This window comes from Tachyglossus aculeatus, chromosome 1 (genome assembly GCF_015852505.1).
Source record: "Tachyglossus aculeatus isolate mTacAcu1 chromosome 1, mTacAcu1.pri, whole genome shotgun sequence".
Lineage (NCBI taxonomy): Eukaryota > Metazoa > Chordata > Mammalia > Monotremata > Tachyglossidae > Tachyglossus > Tachyglossus aculeatus.
The window spans coordinates 97,491,648-97,512,232 of record NC_052066.1 but is presented as its reverse complement, the minus strand read 5'-3'; the positions used below and the strand labels follow the sequence as shown (position 1 = coordinate 97,512,232).

At 45.8% G+C, this 20,585-nt stretch overlaps 1 protein-coding gene across 9 annotated transcripts in view; it reads right to left on the bottom strand.

Annotated features, from left to right (window-relative positions):
• The window catches only part of LOC119926318 (U2 snRNP associated SURP domain containing), an 86,105-nt gene that overhangs the window by 24,797 nt on the left and 40,723 nt on the right, over positions 1-20,585 (bottom strand). For 5 of the 9 annotated variants that reach the window (XM_038744823.1, XM_038744490.1, XM_038744482.1 and 2 more), the window contains 10 exons: positions 14,987-15,121; positions 12,308-12,406; positions 10,692-10,806; positions 9,601-9,734; positions 8,650-8,717; positions 3,378-3,472; positions 3,246-3,284; positions 3,077-3,159; positions 2,118-2,283; positions 953-1,164 (listed from right to left, as the gene is read on the bottom strand). In XM_038744823.1, the coding sequence (XP_038600751.1) occupies positions 953-1,164; positions 2,118-2,283; positions 3,077-3,159; positions 3,246-3,284; positions 3,378-3,472; positions 8,650-8,717; positions 9,601-9,734; positions 10,692-10,806; positions 12,308-12,406; positions 14,987-15,121 (1,146 nt within the window). Of the gene's footprint in view, positions 1-952; positions 1,165-2,117; positions 2,284-3,076; positions 3,160-3,245; positions 3,285-3,377; positions 3,473-8,649; positions 8,718-9,600; positions 9,735-10,691; positions 10,807-12,307; positions 12,407-14,986; positions 15,122-20,585 lie in introns of those variants that run through there. The other 4 variants (XM_038744649.1, XM_038744738.1, XM_038744559.1 and 1 more) reach the window with 4 other exon arrangements.

Below are 20,585 nucleotides of genomic sequence, written 5' to 3'. Positions count from 1 at the left end.
GTAACAAGCAAAAATATACATATGCATTGAAAATACTACACATCTAATCACAAGTTTTGCAGGCAATCACTGCTGTGAAGTTATACACTAAGCAATTAACATAAATGCAAAAGGGATGTGTTCAGTGAACCATCAACGTTCACGCAATGCAAAGAATCGGAACATTCCTGCCAGAATGCACAATGCACTGAATAGGTACTACACTGAGAATAAGATAAGGATTTTAATTTGTGGAGATAATCAAACAAAAATTTGCCATTTCACTACTTTGTTCCCGAGCCTACAAAACCAGCCCTGGCTCTTTTTTTTTTTTTTAAGTGTCATTCATTAGAGTACCAACACATTCTCAAAACTGAAAACTAAGTTGGTTTATGTTTAAAAAAAAATAATAAGGAATACTCACCCTTTGCTCTTACTATAGTAGTTTGTTGAGGCTTTCATTTGTTTTCTTAAAACCATCCCCTGAAAATACCCTGATACCTAGTTTTCCCTAAAATGCTAAACCAGCTAATAGCCATCTACACAAATGTATTATCGAGGAGATCATTCAAATGGATAACTGAGCCAACTGAAATATAATGCAGCATTGCTCAAAACCAAAAAATAAAACCAGGGAACCACAAAATTGGCACCTGGCCGAGCTGAGGGACGAGAGGACAAAGGAAGAAAAAAAAACAAATCCCAAAAAACAAAAAACAAAAACCAATAATGGGAGACTGGAGAAGGAAGGGGCACCAGATTTAGAGGGGTGACGAGAACTCAAAATATGGCCTGGTCCTCCTTTTTGAGGCTTCGGTTCCGGGGGCTCTAAGGCAGGGAACAGCTCTACTCTATCGCTCAGGGTTGCCAAGCAGATAAGCACATACAACTCTACAAAACTGTTGAAAAGAAAGACTACCTGCGACTTAGTATTTACAATTAGATGCGGTCCCATGTACGTTTTCTAAATTACCTTCTCGAAATCCTCCTTGTTTTTGGGCGGCGGTAACATTGGAGCATTGGGATTCTTCAACCTCTCCCGGGGCTGGGCATTGAAAGGCAGTCCTGACGGAGGGGGCGGGAGAGTGTGTTCCATCATGGAGGGGGGAATGTATATTGGATGTGGGGGAATGGGTACAGCTTTGCCCCACCCTAGTTTCATTTCGAAGGACATAATCATCTTTCCTATAAAGGAGAAAAGGCAACTTTTAGGACACAGTCAGAGCAGTATGACATTTTGGGGTCTTAGAGAAGCAGCGTGGCATAATGGATAGGGCCCGGGTCCGGGAGTCGGAAGGTTATGGGTTCTAATCCCAGCTCTGCCACTTGTCTGCTGTGTGACCTTTTACTTGTACATATCTATTCTATTTATTTTATTCTGTTAGTATGGTTTTGTTCTCTGTCTCCCCCTTTTAGACTGTGAGCCCACTGTTGGGTAGGGACTGTCTCTATATGTTGCCAACTTGTACTTCCCAAGCACTTAGTACAGTGCTCTGCACACAGTAAGCGCTCAATAAATATGACTGATTGATTGATTGATTGACTTTACTTCGCTCTGTCAGCCTCCGATACCTCATCTGTAAAATGGGGATTGAGACCGTGAACCCCACACGGGACAGGGACAATGTCCAACCTGATCTGCTTGTTTACACCCCAGGGCGTAATAGAGTGCCTGACATAGTAAACACTTAACAAAATACCATAATCATTATTATTATTATTATTTTGAACAGCTGATCGGAAAGATAGCCACCACTTTCCTAGTCTCTTCCCTCCATCCTCCAAGAGTAGGAGCGTCTCACAAAAGGGACTTTGGAAACGCTAGACATTCATCACAGAATTGTTTATCCAGGACCTGCATTGGGCTGAGTCCTGAACTGAGGACTTGAACGATCAACAAGACACAGTCCTAGCCCTCAAGGAGCTAGCCAGTCTAAGAGGAAAGAAACAGCCAACGGTTTGACAATGTGACTACAACTCTCAGCACTGAATCCTAAGAAACCAGGGTTGGAGAGGGGAGGCACCTCAACAACCTCCTTCCCTCCCCTACATCTCTCCCACCCCGTAAAGGATGGTCGGCCCCTTAGTGCTATGGGTTTTTCTCTCCCTCCCTTTCCAGAGTCAGTAGCACCGCTTACCGTTTAAATTCTTTAAAGCTCGTTCGGCATCTCGGCGATTCATAAAGGCCACGAAGCCACAGTTCCTCTCTCTTGCTCTTTCTTCGTCAGTTCTTGGCCACATAATTTTAACACTGGCTAATGGTCCAAACCGCCCAAATTCTTGGCATAACATTTCCTCGTTCATCTACCGAAAGAGACAGTTTGTTAGTCTTTTCCATCCAGTCACACACACTCACATTATCATCATCATCAATAATTCCTAAAGAAACTCTCACTTTTCTTCAATGAATGGAAATTGGCATTCATTCCTGTACAAGGGCTCTTCTAACGTGGCTCAGTGGAAAGAGCCCGGGCTTTGGAGTCAGAGGTCAGGGGTTCGAATTCCGCCTCCAGCACATGTCTGCTGTGTGACCTTGGGCAAGTCACTTAACTTCACTGAGCCTCAGTTACCTCATCTGTAAAATGGGGATTGACTGTAAGTCCCATGTGGGACAACTTAATCACCTTGTATCCTCCCCAGCGCTTAGAACAGTGCTTTACACATAGTAAGCGCTTAACAAATGCCATTATTATTATTATTATTATTATTATTATTATTCTAAAATCTCTATTTAACCACATATATCCTAGAGGACATTTAACAATTACTTAAACAAAACCAATCAACAGCACTGATCAGGCACCTGCTGTGTGCAGGACTGTGTACTAAGTGCTCGGGCAAGTACAACCGAGACAAGATATCCGCTCTCGAGGACCTCAGAATTGCAAAGGGGAGACGGACAAAATAATTTCTAGATAGGAGAAAGAAAAGAACGGAAAGAAAGGATACGTGAAGAAGAAATGGGATACCTCCCAGTGTTTAGAACAGTGCTTTGCACATAGTAAGCGCTTAACAAATACCATTATTATGATGCCCACGGTAGTGGCTGTGTGTCCCTGCTCTCAACAAATACCACTCTTCTTTTTCGTGCTATTACCTGTGGGTTAATGTTTCCCAGGTACAGATTTGTGGTGCTTGGGTCCCCGACATCATGTGATCCAGGTGCATAGTCATCAAGCACTAGAATAGAGAAAGAGATTGTAACCCTTGAAATTGAATTAGGGAGAACAATTTGGACCGAATTAAAAAGCAAGAAACTATATTACCACCAGATGATCTGTTTCTTCTTGAAGGAGCATCCACTTCATTAAAAGGAAAAAAACAAACAAAGAAAGAGCAAGTCTCAATTTTCAAAATTAACTGTGGAGAAGGTATGTACTCGAATAAATATCACTCACTAGAACGGCGCTGGCCATCAGAGTCTGATTGAGGTGGCTCGAAACGACTTAACCTGCCCTTCGTTTTATGTCTCTCGTCCCGCTCTTCTTGGATTCTGTGAAAAACGCACGGTGATATTCATACGAGCAAACAAACCTTCCATTATAAAAGGTTTAGTAGGGGTGGTATGAGAGGGTTTAGAAACAGAGGAAAGAGGTGAATTGCTGGGCAGAGTGGCCAGACTGGCATTCCACCAGAAACTATTTAGGGCACTCATGGATTTCCTCATGATTTCCTATGGCAACCCCACTCACACAGTCCACTGATTTAGTGCCAACCTACTTTCTGTACCTCAATCTTGTCTACCTCACTACCCACCCCTTTGTCCACATTCTCCCTTGGGCCTGGAACTCCCTCCCTCTTCATATAACAATAATAATAATAATAATAATAGCATTTGTTAAGCGCTTACTATGTGCAAAGCACTGTTTTAAGCGCTGGGGAGGTTACAAGGTGACCAGATTGTCCCATGTGGGGCTCACAGTCTTCATCCCCATTTTACAGATGAGGTAACTGAGGCACAGAGAAAGTGACTTGCCCAGAGTCACACAGTTGACAAGTGGCTGAGCCGGGATTAGAACCCACGACCTTTGACTCTCAAGCCCGGGCTACAATTATCGTATTTGTTAAGTACTTATCTGCCAAGCAAATAGTTTAGTACGGACTAAGCACTGGGGTAGATACAAGTTAATCGGCTCAGACACAGTCCCTGTCCCACATAATAATAATAATGGCATTTATCAAGCACTTACAATATGCAAAGCACTGTTCTAAGCGCTGGGGAGGTTACAAGGTGATCAGGTTGTCCCACGGGGGGTGGGGGCTCACAGTCTTCATCCCCATTTTACAGATGAGGTAACTGAGGCACAGAGAAGTGAAGTGACTTGTCCAAAGTCACACAGCTGACAACTGGCGGAGCCGGGATTTGAACCCATGACCTCTGACTCCAAAGCCCAGGCTCTTTCCAATGAGCCACGCTGCTTCATGGGGCTCACAGTCTAAGTAAGAGGGAGTACGCCTAAATCCCCCATTTTACAGGTTAAGAGACTAAATAATTACAGTTTTTGTTAAGCGTTTACAACGTGACAGGCACTGTACTAAGCGCTGGGGTGGCTACAAGCAAATCGGGTTGGACACAGTCCCTGTCCCGCATGGGGCTAACAGTCTCAATCCCCATTTTAGAGGACATAACAGGCACAGAGAAGTGAAGTGACTTGCTCAAGATCCCAGAGCGGACAAGTGGCGGAGCTGGGATTAGAACCCGCGACCTTCTGACTCCCAGGGCCACGCTCTATTCACTAGGCCATGCTGCTTCTAAAGCACAGACAAATAAATTAAAGTGACTGGTCCGCGGTCTCTCACAACAGACAAGTGGGAGAGCCGGGATTAGAATCCAGGTCTTTGCTCTCTCCACTAAGAGATGCTGCTGGCCGACGTATCAAACAGTCGACCACTCTTCCCCACGTTCAAGAAACTCTCCTAAAATCACATCTCTTCCACGAGACCATCCCAGATTAAGCTTTTTATATCCCCTATTTGCCCTCCTCTGGGTCACCGATGAACTTGGCTGCGGATCCCTTAAGTACTTTTCTTCTCATCTCATCCCCATAGTACTTATGGAAACATTCTTATACCCTACTACGTCCTGTATCCCTAATCTACTTTCATTTCTGCCTCCCATTGAAGACTGTAAACTCCTTGTAGGCGGGGATCTCCTCTCCCAAGTCTGTTGCCCCGTTCTTCCTCCTGGCCAGACATCTGCAGGCCTTCTGCCTAGAGAGCAGCACTATATTCAGTAACGGTGCCAGACCCGCAAAAGCCATAATTAATGGTATTGGTTAAGCGCTTACTATGTGCCTTTTAGACTGTGAGCCCACTGTTGGGTAGGGACTGTCTCTATATGTTGCCAATTTGTACTTCCCAAGCGCTTAGTACAGTGCTCTGCACACAGTAAGTGCTCAATAAATAAGATTGATGATAATAAGACTGATGTGCCAAGCATTGTACATCATCTTTACTGACTCAAACCACACCTCTGCCGCTGACGACTGCAGATCGGCTGCAGAGAAGCAGCATGGCTCAGTGGAAAAGGGCTTTGGAATCAGAGGTCATGGGTTCAAGTCCGTGACTTTGGGCAAGTCACTTCACTTCTCTGGGCCTCAGTTCCCTCATCTGTAAAATGCGGATTAAGACTGTGAGCCCCCCGTGGGACAACCTGATCACTTTGTAACCTCCCCATCACTTAGAACAGTGCTTTGCACATAGTAAGCGCTTCATAAATGCCATCATTATTATTATTTTTATCAGGCCAGGCAGGTGGAAGGTACTGAAAGGCAGCCGAATACGTTTCGACAGGAGGGTACAGAGAAGGCCACCCCCGCCGTCCTTTCCCAAGACAAAATGGTGTTGGGCACGCAAAGAGGGGCAACGGCTGCTGCTGGGAAAGGAGAGGGGTAAAGGGATAACAAGGGCTGCTTCAGGCCACAGTTGTTACCATTTTTACCCCAGAGTTTGGACAGCTGACTTTATTCCCACCTGACCTAATCCCAAATCATTCTTTATTACGATGCCATTTATTAAGGGTTTAGTACGTGCCAAACAGTCAGATCGGACACAGCCTCCGCCCCACATGGGACTCCCAGTCTAAGGAACCGGCAGAGCAGAGGAGGAGATGGTGGTCTAGGCAGGTTAAGTGATTAGCCCACGGACACGAAGGAGGCCTGCAGTGGAGATGGGATTACACCCATGTTTGACAAGAAATGTGTCTGATCTGATGATTCTGAATCTACCTCAGCGCTTAGAACAGTGATTGGCACATAGTAAGCTCTTACTACTACTACTAATTATTATTATTATGTTGGCATTTGCTAAGAGCTTATTATGTGTCAAGCACTGTTACAAGCCCTGGGGTAGAAACAAATTAATCGAGCTGAACATAGTCCCTTCCCACATGGGGCATACGGTCTAAGTACAAATTAGAACGACTGAATCCCCACATTACAGATGAGGCAACGGAGGCAAAGAGAAGTTAAGGGACTTGCCAAAGGTCACACAGCAGATAAGTGATAGAGCCGGGATTAGAACCCAGATCCTGTGCGTCCCAGTGTGGTGCTCTTTCCAATAGGCCACACTGCTTCTCTATGTGCAATTCACTGCTGCCTAGAAAAGCACCGTAGTAACCGTCACCTTTCGTCGTGCCACTGACTGAGAATCCTACTCGTGGCATGCTCCGAGTTCATGGGACCGGGGATACAATCTGCTATAATGCACTCTCAGTGGAGAGTGGTGGAGCAAAACACCGCAGTAACCACCACCTTCCTTCCCACCATTCATTCATTCAATCAATCGTGAGCGCTTACTGTGTGCACAGCACTGTACTAAGGGGGTCCCTGCTCCCAGTGGGCTCGGTGCCCACTGGACCAGGGATAAGAGCTGCTCCTGGGCACTCTCAGACTCCCCCCCCCCCCGCCCCCATCAACTCCAAGGAAAGCCCCGTGGTAACCGCCACCTTCCTTCCCACCAGATGATCCCTGTCCCAGGCAGGCACCGGGAATTCCAGGCTGGGGATAACAGCTGCTTCCACCTGCTCTCGGACCTTTTATAGCCATTGAGAAAAACATTGTGATAACCACCACCTGCTCTCCTGCCACTGAGACTTGGGGCCTGTTTTGTCCCTCTGTGTTGAGTAATGCTTCAATCAATCAATTTATTGAGTGCTGTGTACAGAGCAGTGTACTAAGTGCTTGGGAGAGTACATACAATGCAAATAGTGTTGGCAGACACATTCCCTGCCCACAGTGAGCTCCTGATGTGTCCATCTGACGCCTTCTCCCCATTTTTAGATTGTGAGCCCCTTGAGGGACAGGGACCGTAGGTGGGACAGCTATTGGACGGCGTATTGGATAGAGCATGGGCAGGCCTGTGAGTCACAAGGTCATGGGTTCAAATCCCAGCTCTGCCACTTGTCTTCTGGGTGACCTTGGGGAAGTCACTTCACTTCTCTGTGACCTCATCTGTAAAATGGGGATTGAGACTGTGAGCCCCACACAGGACATGGGCTGTGTCCAACTGGATTTTCTCATCTCCACACAGACCTTAGTACGGTGACTGGCACATAGTAAGTGCTTAACAAATATGATTATTATTAATTCCTATCTGTGTATTCATTCATTCAGTTGTATTTATTCAGCGCTTACTGTGTGAGAGCACTGTACTAAATGGTTGGAAAATACAATTCGGCAACAGACAGAGACAATCCCTACCCAACAACGAGCTCGCAGTCTAGAAACGGGCGACAAACAAGAAAAAACAGCACATTCTCTCCCAGCACTTAGTACAATGCTCAGCACCAAGTAAGGACTTAATAAATACTATTATTACCATTGCTTAACAAACACCACAATTATTATTACACAAAGTCTCCGGACTGCCAATCCCCAAATCTTTTAACTAAGCCATTCTGCATCCTGACCTCCATTATCAGATCCAACCTCAACTGCGTTATGGATTCCTGTGGGTATGCAAGTCCCTAGCTCTGCCTCTCTCACTAGCATTAGACCAAGACCACACTAGCTGCATCACTAGGGGAAGAAAACTCAAGTTTCAAGTAAATTCAAGAAGCAGCATGGCCTAAAGGATACAGCATGAGCCTGGGCGTCAGAAGGATCTGGGTTCTAATGCCAGCTCCACCACTCACTTTGCCCAAGGTCACCTAGCAGACACTTAATTTCCCCATGCCTCGGTTACCTCATCTGTAAAATGTGGGACATGTATTGTGTATTGAGCTAGTATCTGTCCTGGCGCCTTAGTAAATAGTGTCTGGCATATAGTACGCACTTAAATACTATTAAAAGAAAAACGGGGGGAAAAAATATCTTAAAAAATACCGCCCCACCCAAAAAAAATCACTACTGGACCCAAGGACCCTGTGCTGAGACTGATCCCACCAAAAGTGGAATTTGGGTTTTGAGGTAATAACTCATTATTCTTGAAGTAATAATTCATTAAACTCAGCCTCTGCGGATGTTAACAAGGGGGTAGGCTTTGAATTTTATTAGCCATAAAGTTTCAATCCCGTCCCACTCCACATAACGGTCACCCAGCCTAATAACCAGTCTGATGACGGACCAGATGGTAATGACGGAGTCGCGTGGGACGTGCTTTCATTCTTGTATCGATCAAGTCGGCTAGCAATAACTGAGAACAATTAATTCCCCACACTGTAATACTTACTGTTTCAGTTCTTCTTTGAAGAGTTCCAAATTGCTCTTCTTCTTTTCTTTCTCCCCTTTCTTTAAAGGCTAGGAAGGAAATGGCAAATTGTGTTTCAGAACTGTGTGCTACGGAATGCTTAACAAAACAAACAGTTCCCATAATTACCCCAGTTTTCAATTATACTGATCCCACGGTAACTTTTTAATGAGCATTTCCATTCATAAAAAGGAGGATGTGGGGGGGTTGTCTTCCTAACGAAGCCCACGTTAAGAGAAATCTCACACTACAGCCCACACCTCAAGTGGTGCCCCGTGCACAACTATTTCTTCCAACTCCACAATCACGTTTTCACCAGGTAGGCACAAACTCTCAGATGTATTCTTCTCCAATGCTTAAAACAGTGCTCTGCACACAGCCGGTGAGCCGTAAATACACTTGAATAATCTCCTAAAATCGGTCTATCCAAAATGCATTCCAAAAATGAACATTAAGAACTGGGTCTGGGGGTTGTAGAAGAATATTCTCAATTAAACATATGGGCCTAGAGTAAATCTGTGTCCCGTTCTCTGAATAATTCAGAGGTGGGAGACTCTTACCCCAACTGAAGTGACATCCTGCATTTGTGAGATTTAATGTAGTCAGGTGCTCCCACAGGATCCGAAACTAATGGATTGATTGCAAATTTGTGTGGGATACAATGGCCATGCAACTGGCACCTCTAGACAACCTGTCAGGGACCATGAGGGGCAACCAAATCTGGCTGCAGCTGCCACCCTCAAGCTTTTCAGCTTGTGGATCACCAAGGTGGGGGCAAAATGGCCCCAAACTTCTCACTATGAAAATGAGGGAGCGGGGAGGTGAGGAAAGTTCAGAAGTAGAGGGTGTCCGTCACCACCGACAAGGGAAATCTGTACTAGGGTAGGAAGCAGCATCAGCAGCAGGGTGGTCCTCTTTTGAAAAAAAACTTACAGGCTTTTTGGTTTCTATCATGAGAAGGGACGGAGGCTTTTCATTGGATGACTGACTGGGAGGATTCTTCTGATCGGCGAACCTTGACGAGGGCTTGTAGATCTTGCCGCGCTTTTCGTCCGTTTCGTGTTCTTCTGCAATTTAAGAAGTCCCAGAGGAGGTTTCAAATGGAACGCTGTCCGCCCGACCACCGGGAGGAACGGTGGTCTTCCCTTCGGGCGGCAGGTGGACTTGGAGCAGTCCTGGGGTGAGTCCCGAAGCCGCGGGCCCCCACCGGATTCCCCGTGACCGCTCGGATACCAGATATGCCTGCCAAGGGGCCGGGGGGCCTCTAGCACAGACAGGCCAGGGGTTTTTTAAACTACAGCCAGTGCTTGCTTGCCAAAAGGTTGAACAGCCATACCCACCCACCACCCTCCCTCCCTCAGCCTGCCTTCCAATCAGCAACACCATCGCCAAAAGGAGGGAAAGAAAGAACAGTGCTCTGCACACAGTAAGCGCTCAATAAATACGATTGATGAAAGAAGAGAAGCAAATGGCCAAAATATTAGGTTGGGGAGCGACGGACAAATTTCTATCATGATGATAGTATTTGTTAAGCGCTGATTATGTGCCAAGCACTGTTCCAAGCACTGGGGTAGATACAAGGTATTCAGGTTGTCCCAGGTGGGGCTCACAGTCTTACTCTCCATTTTACAGATGAGGTAACAGGCCCAGAGAAGTGAAGTGACTTGCCCAAGTGACTTGCACAGCTGACAAGGGGCGGACCCGTGATTAGAACCCACAACCGCTGATTCCCAAGCCTGGGATCTTCCCACTAAGCCACGCTGCCTCTCTCCCTGCTAACTCTGTACTCCTTTACCACAGATAAACAAACAGGGCAACAGTTCAACAAGTAGTGAAAGAAAGGTCAGTGTCAAACGAAATCTCATGGAAAATACTGATTAAAAAAAAAAAAGAAGTATACAGGGAAACAGATGTGTCTTACTCTACTCCGTGAAGAAGCACGTAGAACATGCGTTCTCTCCTACCGTTTCGCCCGGGGCAGTGGCCAGTGGCCAGCGAGGCCTGGGCACCTCCAACCCACTCACCTTTAGCTGCATTCACAACTCCCCCTCTCACAAACGTTTTCACTTTGTTCCCATCACTTCCTTCAAAAGCTGCAAGGAATTCTTCGTAAATCTCAGCAGCTGCCTTCTCATCCTCCTGCATTCAAAGCAAAACGTTACTCATCTGTTCATCCCCCAAACTACAGATGAATGTCCTTCATCCAGCATGGCTGAGTTGACAATACAAGGCCCATGAGGTAAGCGTTGTTTCCTTTGTTGGTTGAAAAGATTACATTTTTTTAAAATCACATGAAACTTGAAGCATGCTCTTTGAGGGAAAATCAGAAAAACAATCAAATAGCTAGTGTCTGGACATTTATCAATGACCACGATGAATGAGCCTGATTTTTATAAGTCGAGGGGGGGGAAATCTTGACTTGCTTGCTTGAAGGTTTTTAATTTGCGGAAATTACCACCCAGTGAACATGCACATCTGCTCAAGAACGCCTCTTTCAATCATCATGTTGTAATTCCAAAGCCAGTCATTTTACTGCTGTAAATGTAAATGAAGTGTGTAATTCCTTCTCCACTGCAGCTAAGGGGCAGGAGTTCGAGTAGAAATCATGACTACTTCAGAGGACGGGTGACCAGGAAACGATGAGTACCCTTTTCAGCTGACTGCCGAGACCTACAAACTCCACGTGGTTTTGATTCCCAGCAGAGACCCCTTTTGGTCTCTCACTCATTTTGGTGGGCCCTCCTTCCAGGCCCTTCTGTTATCCAAGTGGTTTCAACTCCCCTCAGACTCCCCTGCGGCTATCTTTACTCCCGCTTCTACTGGTCTCTAACCCTCCTCCCCACTCGGCTCTCTCCTTTTCCCCAGTTTTCCTCCAGTTCTCACTCTTCCCTCTCTGAATCCAGCCAGCAAAGCTTGTGTGAGGACCCCCATCTCCTGCAAGGACTCTCAGGGTAACTGGGGAAAGCCTTGCAAAACAGCATTATTCCCACTGATTTTAAAATTTTAAACATTTAGATTTTAGAGGATTTGGCCTTTTCTTAAAGCAATTATCGCATTAGGCATGCTCTCCCAGCCCCTCCTGGATGTGTTACGGTATGCAGTGTGGTCTAGTGGAAAGAGTACACACCTGTAAGTTCCAGGACCTGGATTCTAATCCTGGTTCTGGCATGCACCTGTTGTGTGACCCAGGGCATGTCATTTAATTTCTCAGCTTCAGTTCCCTCATCTGCAGAACAGGGATTCAATACCTGTTCTCCCTCCTAATTAGACTTGGAGCCCCAAGTGGGACTAATCAACTTGTATCTGCCCCAGCGCTAAGTATAGTGCTTGGCACAAAGTAAGTGCTTAACAAATACTACAATTATTATTATTATTATGCAATGCCACCCCAAGTGTGTGACCCTGGGCAAGTCATTTAATTTATCAGCTTCAGTTCCCTCATCTGCAGAACAGGGATTCAATACCTGTTCTCCCTCCTACTTAGACTTGGAGCCCCAAGTGGGACTAATCAACTTGTGTCTGCCCCAGCGCTAAGTATAGTAATTGGCACAAAGTAAGTGCTTAACAAATACTACAATTATTATTTTTATGCAATGCGACCCCAAGCTGCTCAATAAACCAAGATTTAATGCAACATCACCTTCTTCTTTAATTCTTCTTGCTCTTTCTTGCTTAAAGTCCTCTTGGCAGCACTCATCTTCCCGATACTGAAAGCTTTAAGTTTATTTTCCAGAAGCGGCTGCGAAAGGAAGACAATAGTAATTACATACACAACAAAAATCCTATTATCAATTCTCTCTCAGGCACCAAATGAAAGGAATTTGAAGATCACACTGGCCTCAGCTTGATTTAAAGGATGCCTACGGAAAACGTTATAGGTAGATTGGCACCGGGGTTACTTACTGATCACAAACTCACTCTTTCCAACATCTCTTTTCTTAACAAAAATAATGGTCGGATTGACTGAATTAGTGAAAACAGACTGCTTTATTTGCCGACCCAATCGAAAACATTAAATACGTTTTAAGAGCATCTCATATTTGTTGCCTCTCTAACTGAATTCAGCATTTAGAAACAAAACAGCTAAGAATAAAACACCAAAACAGCTAAGAAAAGCACCTTGCTGTTTGATTTATTTTATTTAGCACCCAAAATTGATTGCACACATTTCTTAACCCTCAAACACTCTACATTAGGAAAGTGACTTCTCTTTTCCTCCATACTGTCATCTATTGAATGAGAGAGTATCCACTTCTCTTATTGTGGGCAGGAATGTGTCTGTTATATTAATGTGTTTTACTCTCCCAAGTGCTTAGTACAGTGCTCTGCACACAGTAAGTGCTCAACAGATATGATTGATTCTCTCCCTAAATTAGGACAGACTGCTAGTCATTTTGAAAATGATAATGAAAATAAAATAAAATCATCTCAATGAGTTCAGAAATAATTTTACTTAGTCAAAACAACTTTGTTTAAAGCTCTGAAATATGAAGATAATAGTTGAATTCTCTGTGGCATTTGCAATTCTTTCCATTGTAACCTACTTAATTTCAATTTTTAAATCTGTTTTGAGTGAGACTATGTGGTTTCCAGCATCCACTAATATTCCCCATTTATCTAAAAGGGTTAATCTCTATAAACCAGAAAAAAGAAACATGGTTACTTTCAGAGATTTCTTTTAAAGCCAGTTTGGAGACCAGGTCAAAACACAAACCGCTGACCAACCCTCCCTCTAGTACAAACAAGAAGCAGCGTGGCTTAGTGGAAAGAGCACAGATGTGGGAGTCAGAAGTCGTGGGTTCTAATCCCTGCTCCGCCTCTTGTCTGCTGTGTGACCTTGGGCAAGCCACTTCATTTCTCTGTGCCTCAGTTACCTCATCTGTAAAATGGGGGTTAAAGACTGAGCCCCACGTGACACAACCTGACTACCTTGTACCTAACCCAGCATTTAAAACAGTGCTTAGCACGTAAGTGCTTAACAAATATCACTATTATCATGATTACTACTACTATTATTATTATTATTAGAGCCCGAGAGTCAGAGGGCCTGGGATCTAATCCTGGCTTCACCACTTGTCTGCTGTATGACCTTGGGCAAGTCAATGACCTTCTCTGTGCCTCGGTTACCTCATGTGTAAAATGGGGAGTGAAGACTATGTCCCACGTGAGACATGAACTGTATCCAACCTGATCAGCTTATATCTACCCCAGCGCTTAGTACAGTGCCTGGCACAGAGTAAGTGCATAACAAATACCATTTTAAAAAAAAGGGGTGGGGGGGTGTTTCCCATACCTAATCTACCAGCTCCTAACACTTCCTTTACTTGTACTTTATGTTCCCAAGTAGACAGCGAGCACGCGACAGTGGTCAAGTTGCTTCGGACCCCAAACCCATGAAATGACAACCGCCAAATCTCCTCTGACCCCTTGCCATTCAGGCCAGCATTTCTCAGACCCAGAGATTCAGAGGGGAATCAGAGGCCCCACCTTCCGTGGTGAGAACACACAGATAAACCTCACAGTCCAGCCCTTCCTCCATTTTATTTTGTTAGTATGTTTGGTTTTGTTCTCTGTCTCCCCCTTCTAGACTGTGAGACCACTGTTGGGTAGGGACCGTCTCTATATGTTGCCAATTTGGACTTCCCAAGCGCTTAGTACAGTGCTCTGCACACAGTAAGCGCTCAATAAATACGATTGATTGATTTAGATGGGAGGATGGGGCAGAGGAACCAGGGGTCACCAGAAGCCCTCCACTATCCAAATCCAGGCCAGGTTTGGACACAGAGGTGAGAACAAAAAGAATACAAGGGGAGTTAAATGCTTACAGCCTTGTAAGCTGCCTGGGGCAGTCGGTCATATTTATTGAGCACTTACTGTGTGCAGAGCACTCTATTGTTTGGGAGAGAGCCCCAGGCCAGACCCAGCCCTCATCCCTTCAGAGTAGTCAAGTGTACAAGAGAGACTCTCTCAGAGAGTCTCAGAAAGGACAAACCAAGGCTGGAGTGGTTTGTAAAGGAGCGGTGATGGTTTGTGCCAAGTCCTCCACACTCTTCCCATGCCTCTTCCCCACCCCTGACCCCCATCATGACCAGTGCTGGCATTGTGAGATAGCAAGGAGGGGACCCGGCTAAAGTCTGGTCCTAGAACACAACAACAGACCCCATCCGACCGGTTCACAAGCCACTGGCTCGGTAAAAAAGCATCGGGGCAGGGGATGTTGGGGAGCGGGGAGGTCTCTTCCACTTTCTTGCCAGAAACATGGAGAAAAGAAAAGCAAAATGAGAAAAGCGTCAGTGCTCTGGGCACTTGGGACTCTTACCCTGGATGATAGGCTTTGGTGTGGAGAGTCACAAAGGTTGTCACGCGAGCTTTCCGTTCGGTAACTGTGCTTCCTGGGGCTCTTCGGGCGTGACCGGCTTGGCGCGTCCGTGTCTGAAGGTCCTGCTCCTTCCATCTTCAGGAGAAGCGCCAAGAGAAGATGGGGAAACAATTTACAGACTTTCTCTTTCAAATAGGCTCTAGGTTTCCCAGAGGGTTAAGAGTGAAAACAACTGCCTTGGCCAGCGGATTAGTTTAGATGCTCTTAAAGGTCTAGACAAACTGTGAACTAGGAGTTTTAAAACCCGCCTAGACTTCACACTTGCGATGGGAAGGGAACGTGTCAACCAATTCCAGGGCTCCTCCTCCCCCTCCCATTCCCTAACTGTTGGGGTCCCTCAAGGGTCAGTTCTTGGTCCCCTTCTATTCTCCATCTATATTCACTCCCTTGGTGATCTCATTCGCTCCCATGGCTTCAACTATCATTTCTACGCAGCTGACACCCAAATCTATACCTCCTCCCCAGTTCTCTCTCCCTCCCTCCAGGCTCACATCTCCTCCTGCCTTCAGGACATCTCTACTTGGATGTCCTCCTGTCACCTAAAACTTAAGTTGTCCACGACAGAGCTTCTTATCTCCCCTCCCAAACTTTCCCGTCACAGTGGATGGCACAATCATCCTCGCCATCATCATCATCATCATCAATCGTATTTATTGAGCGCTTACAATGTGCAGAGCACTGTACTAAGCGCTTGGGAAGTACAAATTGGCAACATATAGAGACAGTCCCTACACAACAGTGGGCTCACAGTCTAAAAGGGGGAGACAGAGAACAAAACCAAACATACTAACAAAATAAAATAAATAGCCTGCAACCTGGGTCTCTGGCCTGGAACACCCTCCATCCTCAAATCCACCAAACAATTACTCTTCCCCGCCCTTCAAAGCCCGACTGAAGGCTCACCTGCTCCAAGAGGATTTACCATAATAAGCCCCCCTTATCAACTCCCCCTCCCTTCTGCATCACCTCGACTCACTCCCTTTCCTCTACCCTTCTCCCCACCCAACAGCACTTATATATATATATATATTCATAATTCTCTTTATAGTGATGCCTTTTTACTTGTTCTGATATGTCTATGCAATTCTATTTACATTGATGCCTGTTTACTTGTTTGAATGTCTGTTTTCCCCCTTCTAGACTACGCCCAGTGTGAGCAGGGATTGTCTCTATTGATTAATTGTACTTTCCAGGTGCTTAGTACAGTGCTCTGCACACAGTCAGTGCTTAATAAATACGACTGAATGAATGAATAAGGTAATTATGCTACTGTCCTCTCCCAAGCACACAGTAAGTGCTCAATAAATACAACTGATTGATTTAAAGGCTGGGGCTGCACAAATGTGCTTGTGTTCTCCTGAGCATCTCTTAACTGAAACAGTCTATCGAATCTAGACTGTGAGCCCACTGTTGGGTAGGGACTGTCTCTATATGTTGCCACCTTGTACTTCCCAAGCGCTTAGTACAGTGCTCTGCACACAGTAAGCGCTCAATAAATACGATTGATTGATTGATTGATCGATCTCTCTCCTTCCCATCAGTTTCCTCTCTAGAAAAGTAAAGGTCAAATTGGGAATGCTTTTTTGATAGAGGTAGCCCACAACCCAAATCGCCAATTATCAGCTGTGTGACTTTGGGCAAGTCACTTAATTTCTCTGTGCCTCAGTTACCTCATCTGTAAAATGGGGATGAAGACTGTGAGCCCCCCCGTGGGACAACCTGATCACCTTGTAACCTCCCCAGCGCTTAGAACAGTGCTTTGCACATAGTAAGTGCTTAATAAATGCCATCAAGAAAACAAAAACAAAACAGTGCGGGGGAGGTGTGAACTTTTCTTCTTCCTCCTTATGAGGTGTTAAGGCCCTCGTGGGTTAACTTTATTCATTCACTCAATCTATCATTTTATTGAATGCTTACAGTGTGCAAAGCACTGTACTGAGTGCTTGTAAGAGTGCTTTGCACATAGTAAGTGCTTAATAAATGCCATCATTATTATTATTACAATACGATTAACGGATCCATTCCCAGCCCACAATGAGCTCACAGTCCAGGGGAGACAAGCATTAATACACATATATGAATACATAAATTATAGGTCATCATCATCATCAATCGTATTTATTGAGCGCTTACTATGTGCAGAGCACTGTACTAAGCGCTTGGGAAGTACAAACTGGCAACATATAGAGACAGTCCCTACCTAACAGTGGGCTCACAGTCTAAAAGGGGGAGACAGAGAACAAAACCAAACATACTAACAAAATAAAATAAATAGAATAGATATGTACAAATAAAATAGAGTAATAAATATGTACAAACATATATACATATATACATATATATATATTGTCTATATAGATGTAGACAATGTGCTGTGGGGATGAGAGGGAGGATGAATGAAGGGAGCAAGTCAGGGGGACACAGAGTGGGAAAAGAGGAGAGGAGGGCTTAGTCAGGGAAGGATTCTTGGAGGAGAATTACCTTTATCCCCTTCCCTGCCATCCACTGCTGGCCTCTCAGCTGCTATTAATAACCCTGGGGAAGGGTCAGGGCTCCAATCTCCTGTCCCAACCAGTGGCTGCATTCACTCAATCGTATTTATTGAGCACTTACTGTGTGCAGAGCACTGTACTAAGCGCTTGGGAAATACAATTTGGCAACATATAGAGACGGCCCCTACCCAACAGCGGGCGGCAGAGCCGATCAGAGAGGGGACCCAGGAAGCCCTCAGTTCCCTCCCGGCCAAAACGCTCGGTTCGAATTCTTGGATACAGGAGAGCCGGGTCCCATTTTTGCGCCTGAGGTGAACTTCTTAGACGTTTCCCTGGTGGCCCCTGCAAAGGGAGCTAGAAGCGGACCCAAAAAGCAGCGTGGTGTGGTGGATAACGCGCAGGCCTGGGAGGCGGGTGGACTTGGGTTCTAAACCCGGCCCCGCCACTTTTTGTTTTTTAATGGCATTTATTAAGCGCTATGTGCAGGACACTGTTCTAAGCGCTGGGGAGGTTACAAGGTGATCAGGTTGACCCACGTGGGGCTCACAGTCTTAATCCCCCGTTGACAGATGAGGTAACTGAGGCACAGAGAAGTTAAGTGCCTTGCCCAAAGTCACCCAGCTGACTATTGGCAGAGCCGGGATTCGAACCCATGACCTCTGACTCCAAAGCCCAGGCTCTTTCCACTGAGCCACGCTGTTTCTTCTCACTTTGCTGCGGGGCCATGGGCAAGACACTTAACTGTCCTCCACCTCAGTTACCTCCTCTGTAAAATGGGGATCATGACCGGGAGCCTCTTGTGAGACATGGACTGTGTCCAATCTGATTAGTTTGTATTCATTCATTCAATCGTATTTATTGAGTGCTTACTGTGTGCAGAGCACTGTACTAAGCGCTTGGGAAGTACAAGTTGGCAACGTATAGAGACGGTCCCTACCCAACAGTGGGCTCACAGTCTAGAAGGTACCCTGGTGTATAATACAGTGCCTGGCACATAGGAAACATGAACAACTGACATAAAAAATGTGAGGGAGGAGGTCTTTTTTAGGTGATCAGCCTGGAATTAGGTCTCCTAGGACGACTGATAGGCCCAGACTAATAAACCTAAAAAAAATTAAAAAAGATGGCATTTGTTAAGCGCTTACTATGTGCCAAGCACTGTTCTAAGCGCTGGGGGGGATACAAGGTGATCAGGTTGTCCCACGTGGGGCTCACAGTCTTAATCCCCATTTTACAGATGAGGTAACTGAGGCACAGAGAATTGAAGTGACTGGCCCAGGGTCACACAGCAGACATGTGGCGGAGCCGGGATTCGAACCCATGACCTCTGACTCCAAAGCCCGGGCGCTTTCCACTGAGCCACGCTGCTTCTCTTAAAGTGTTAAGTGAGTGAGGTGTTATAAGATCCTTAAGTGATCAGCAATTTCTCCTGATTAAACATTCCCAGTGTGTTAATTCCAAAGAGGCAATCAATGGCATTTATTGATTGCTTACTGTGTGTAGAGCCCTGTAATAAGCGCTCGGGAGAATACAACAGAGTTGGCAGACATGTTCCCTGCCCACAAAGAGTTTACAGTCTAGAGAGGGAGACACATTAATATAAATCAATAACAGAAAGTAAACAAGAAAGGAAGATCAATTAAAAATTCCAGGCCACAGACTGTTCTAAATTGAAATCCTCATCACGTTGTATAAACTTTTCCAGGAAAGAGGAAGGCTTATGTATTTGGAAAGCAGCGTGGCCAACTGGAAAGAGCACGGGCATGGGGTCAGTGGACCTGTGTTCTAATTCCGACTCTGCCACCTGTCTGCTGTGTGACCTTGGGCAAGTCACTCCACTTGTCTGTGCCTCAGTTACCTCACCTGAAAAATGAAGACTAAGAATGAGAGCACCATGTAACAACAATATTCATGATGATGGTATTTGTTAAGCGCTTACTATGTGCCAAGCACTGTTCTAAGTGCTGGGGTAGATACAAGGTAATCAGGTTGTCCCAACTGGGGCTCACAGTCTTAATCCCCATTTTACAGATGAGGTAACAGGCACAGAAAAGTGAAGTGCCTTAGCCAAAGTCACACAGTAGACAAGTGTCCGAAGCAGGATTAGAACCCACGACCCCTGACTGCCAAGCCTGTGCTCTTTTCACTAAGCCACGCTTCTTCTCTAGACGTGGCCCAACTTGATTAGCCTGTATCTACCCCAATGCTTAGTACAGTGCCTGGCACGCACCAAGCACTTAACAAAAAAAAATTACAAAGAAAATTAACTAGCTACTAAGGGTATGACTCACAGGCTTGGAAAAACTTTGCTCCCAGGAGACAAGTTTCTAGGAACCAGGAGCAGGCAGAGAGAGAGAGGCCAATGTCCCACCTGAGCTGCTTTCAAAAATTCAGCTCCAGAGCACTTGGCTAAGGTGGCAATGGAGAAATTGCCTTTAGAAAGAGAGTAGCTTTTTGAGGACTTTGGGAACCTCCCCTCAGCTGTGGAAGCAAGCCAGAATCGGCCTGAACTCACCTCTGGTGGAGGGCAAAGTCCCAGAATGGGCAACTCCCGCCAGAAAGGCCTGTGGACGTAGGGAGGGGAAGGAGGAACGCTCTGGGCATGTTACTCCCCTCCTCAAAAATCTCCAGTAGCTGCCTGTCAACCTACGCATCAAGCAAAAACTCCTCACTCTCGGCTTCAAGGCTGTCCATCACCTCGCCCCCTCCTACCTCACCTCCTTTCTGTCCTTCTCCAGCCCAGCCCGCACCCTCCGCTCCTCTGCAGCTCATCTCCTCACAGTACCTCGTTCTCGCCCATCCTGCCGTCGACCCCCGGCCCACGTCCTCCCCCTGCCCGGAATGCCCTCCCTCCGCACATCCGCCAAACTAGCTCTCTTCCTCCCTTCAAAGCCCTACGGAGAGCTCACCTCCTCCAAGAGGCCTTCCCAGACTGAGCCCCCTTTTTCCTCTCCTCCTCCCCAACTCCCCGCCCCACAGCACCTGTATATATGTTTGTACAGATTTATTACTCTATTTATTTTACTTGTACATATTTACTATTCTAT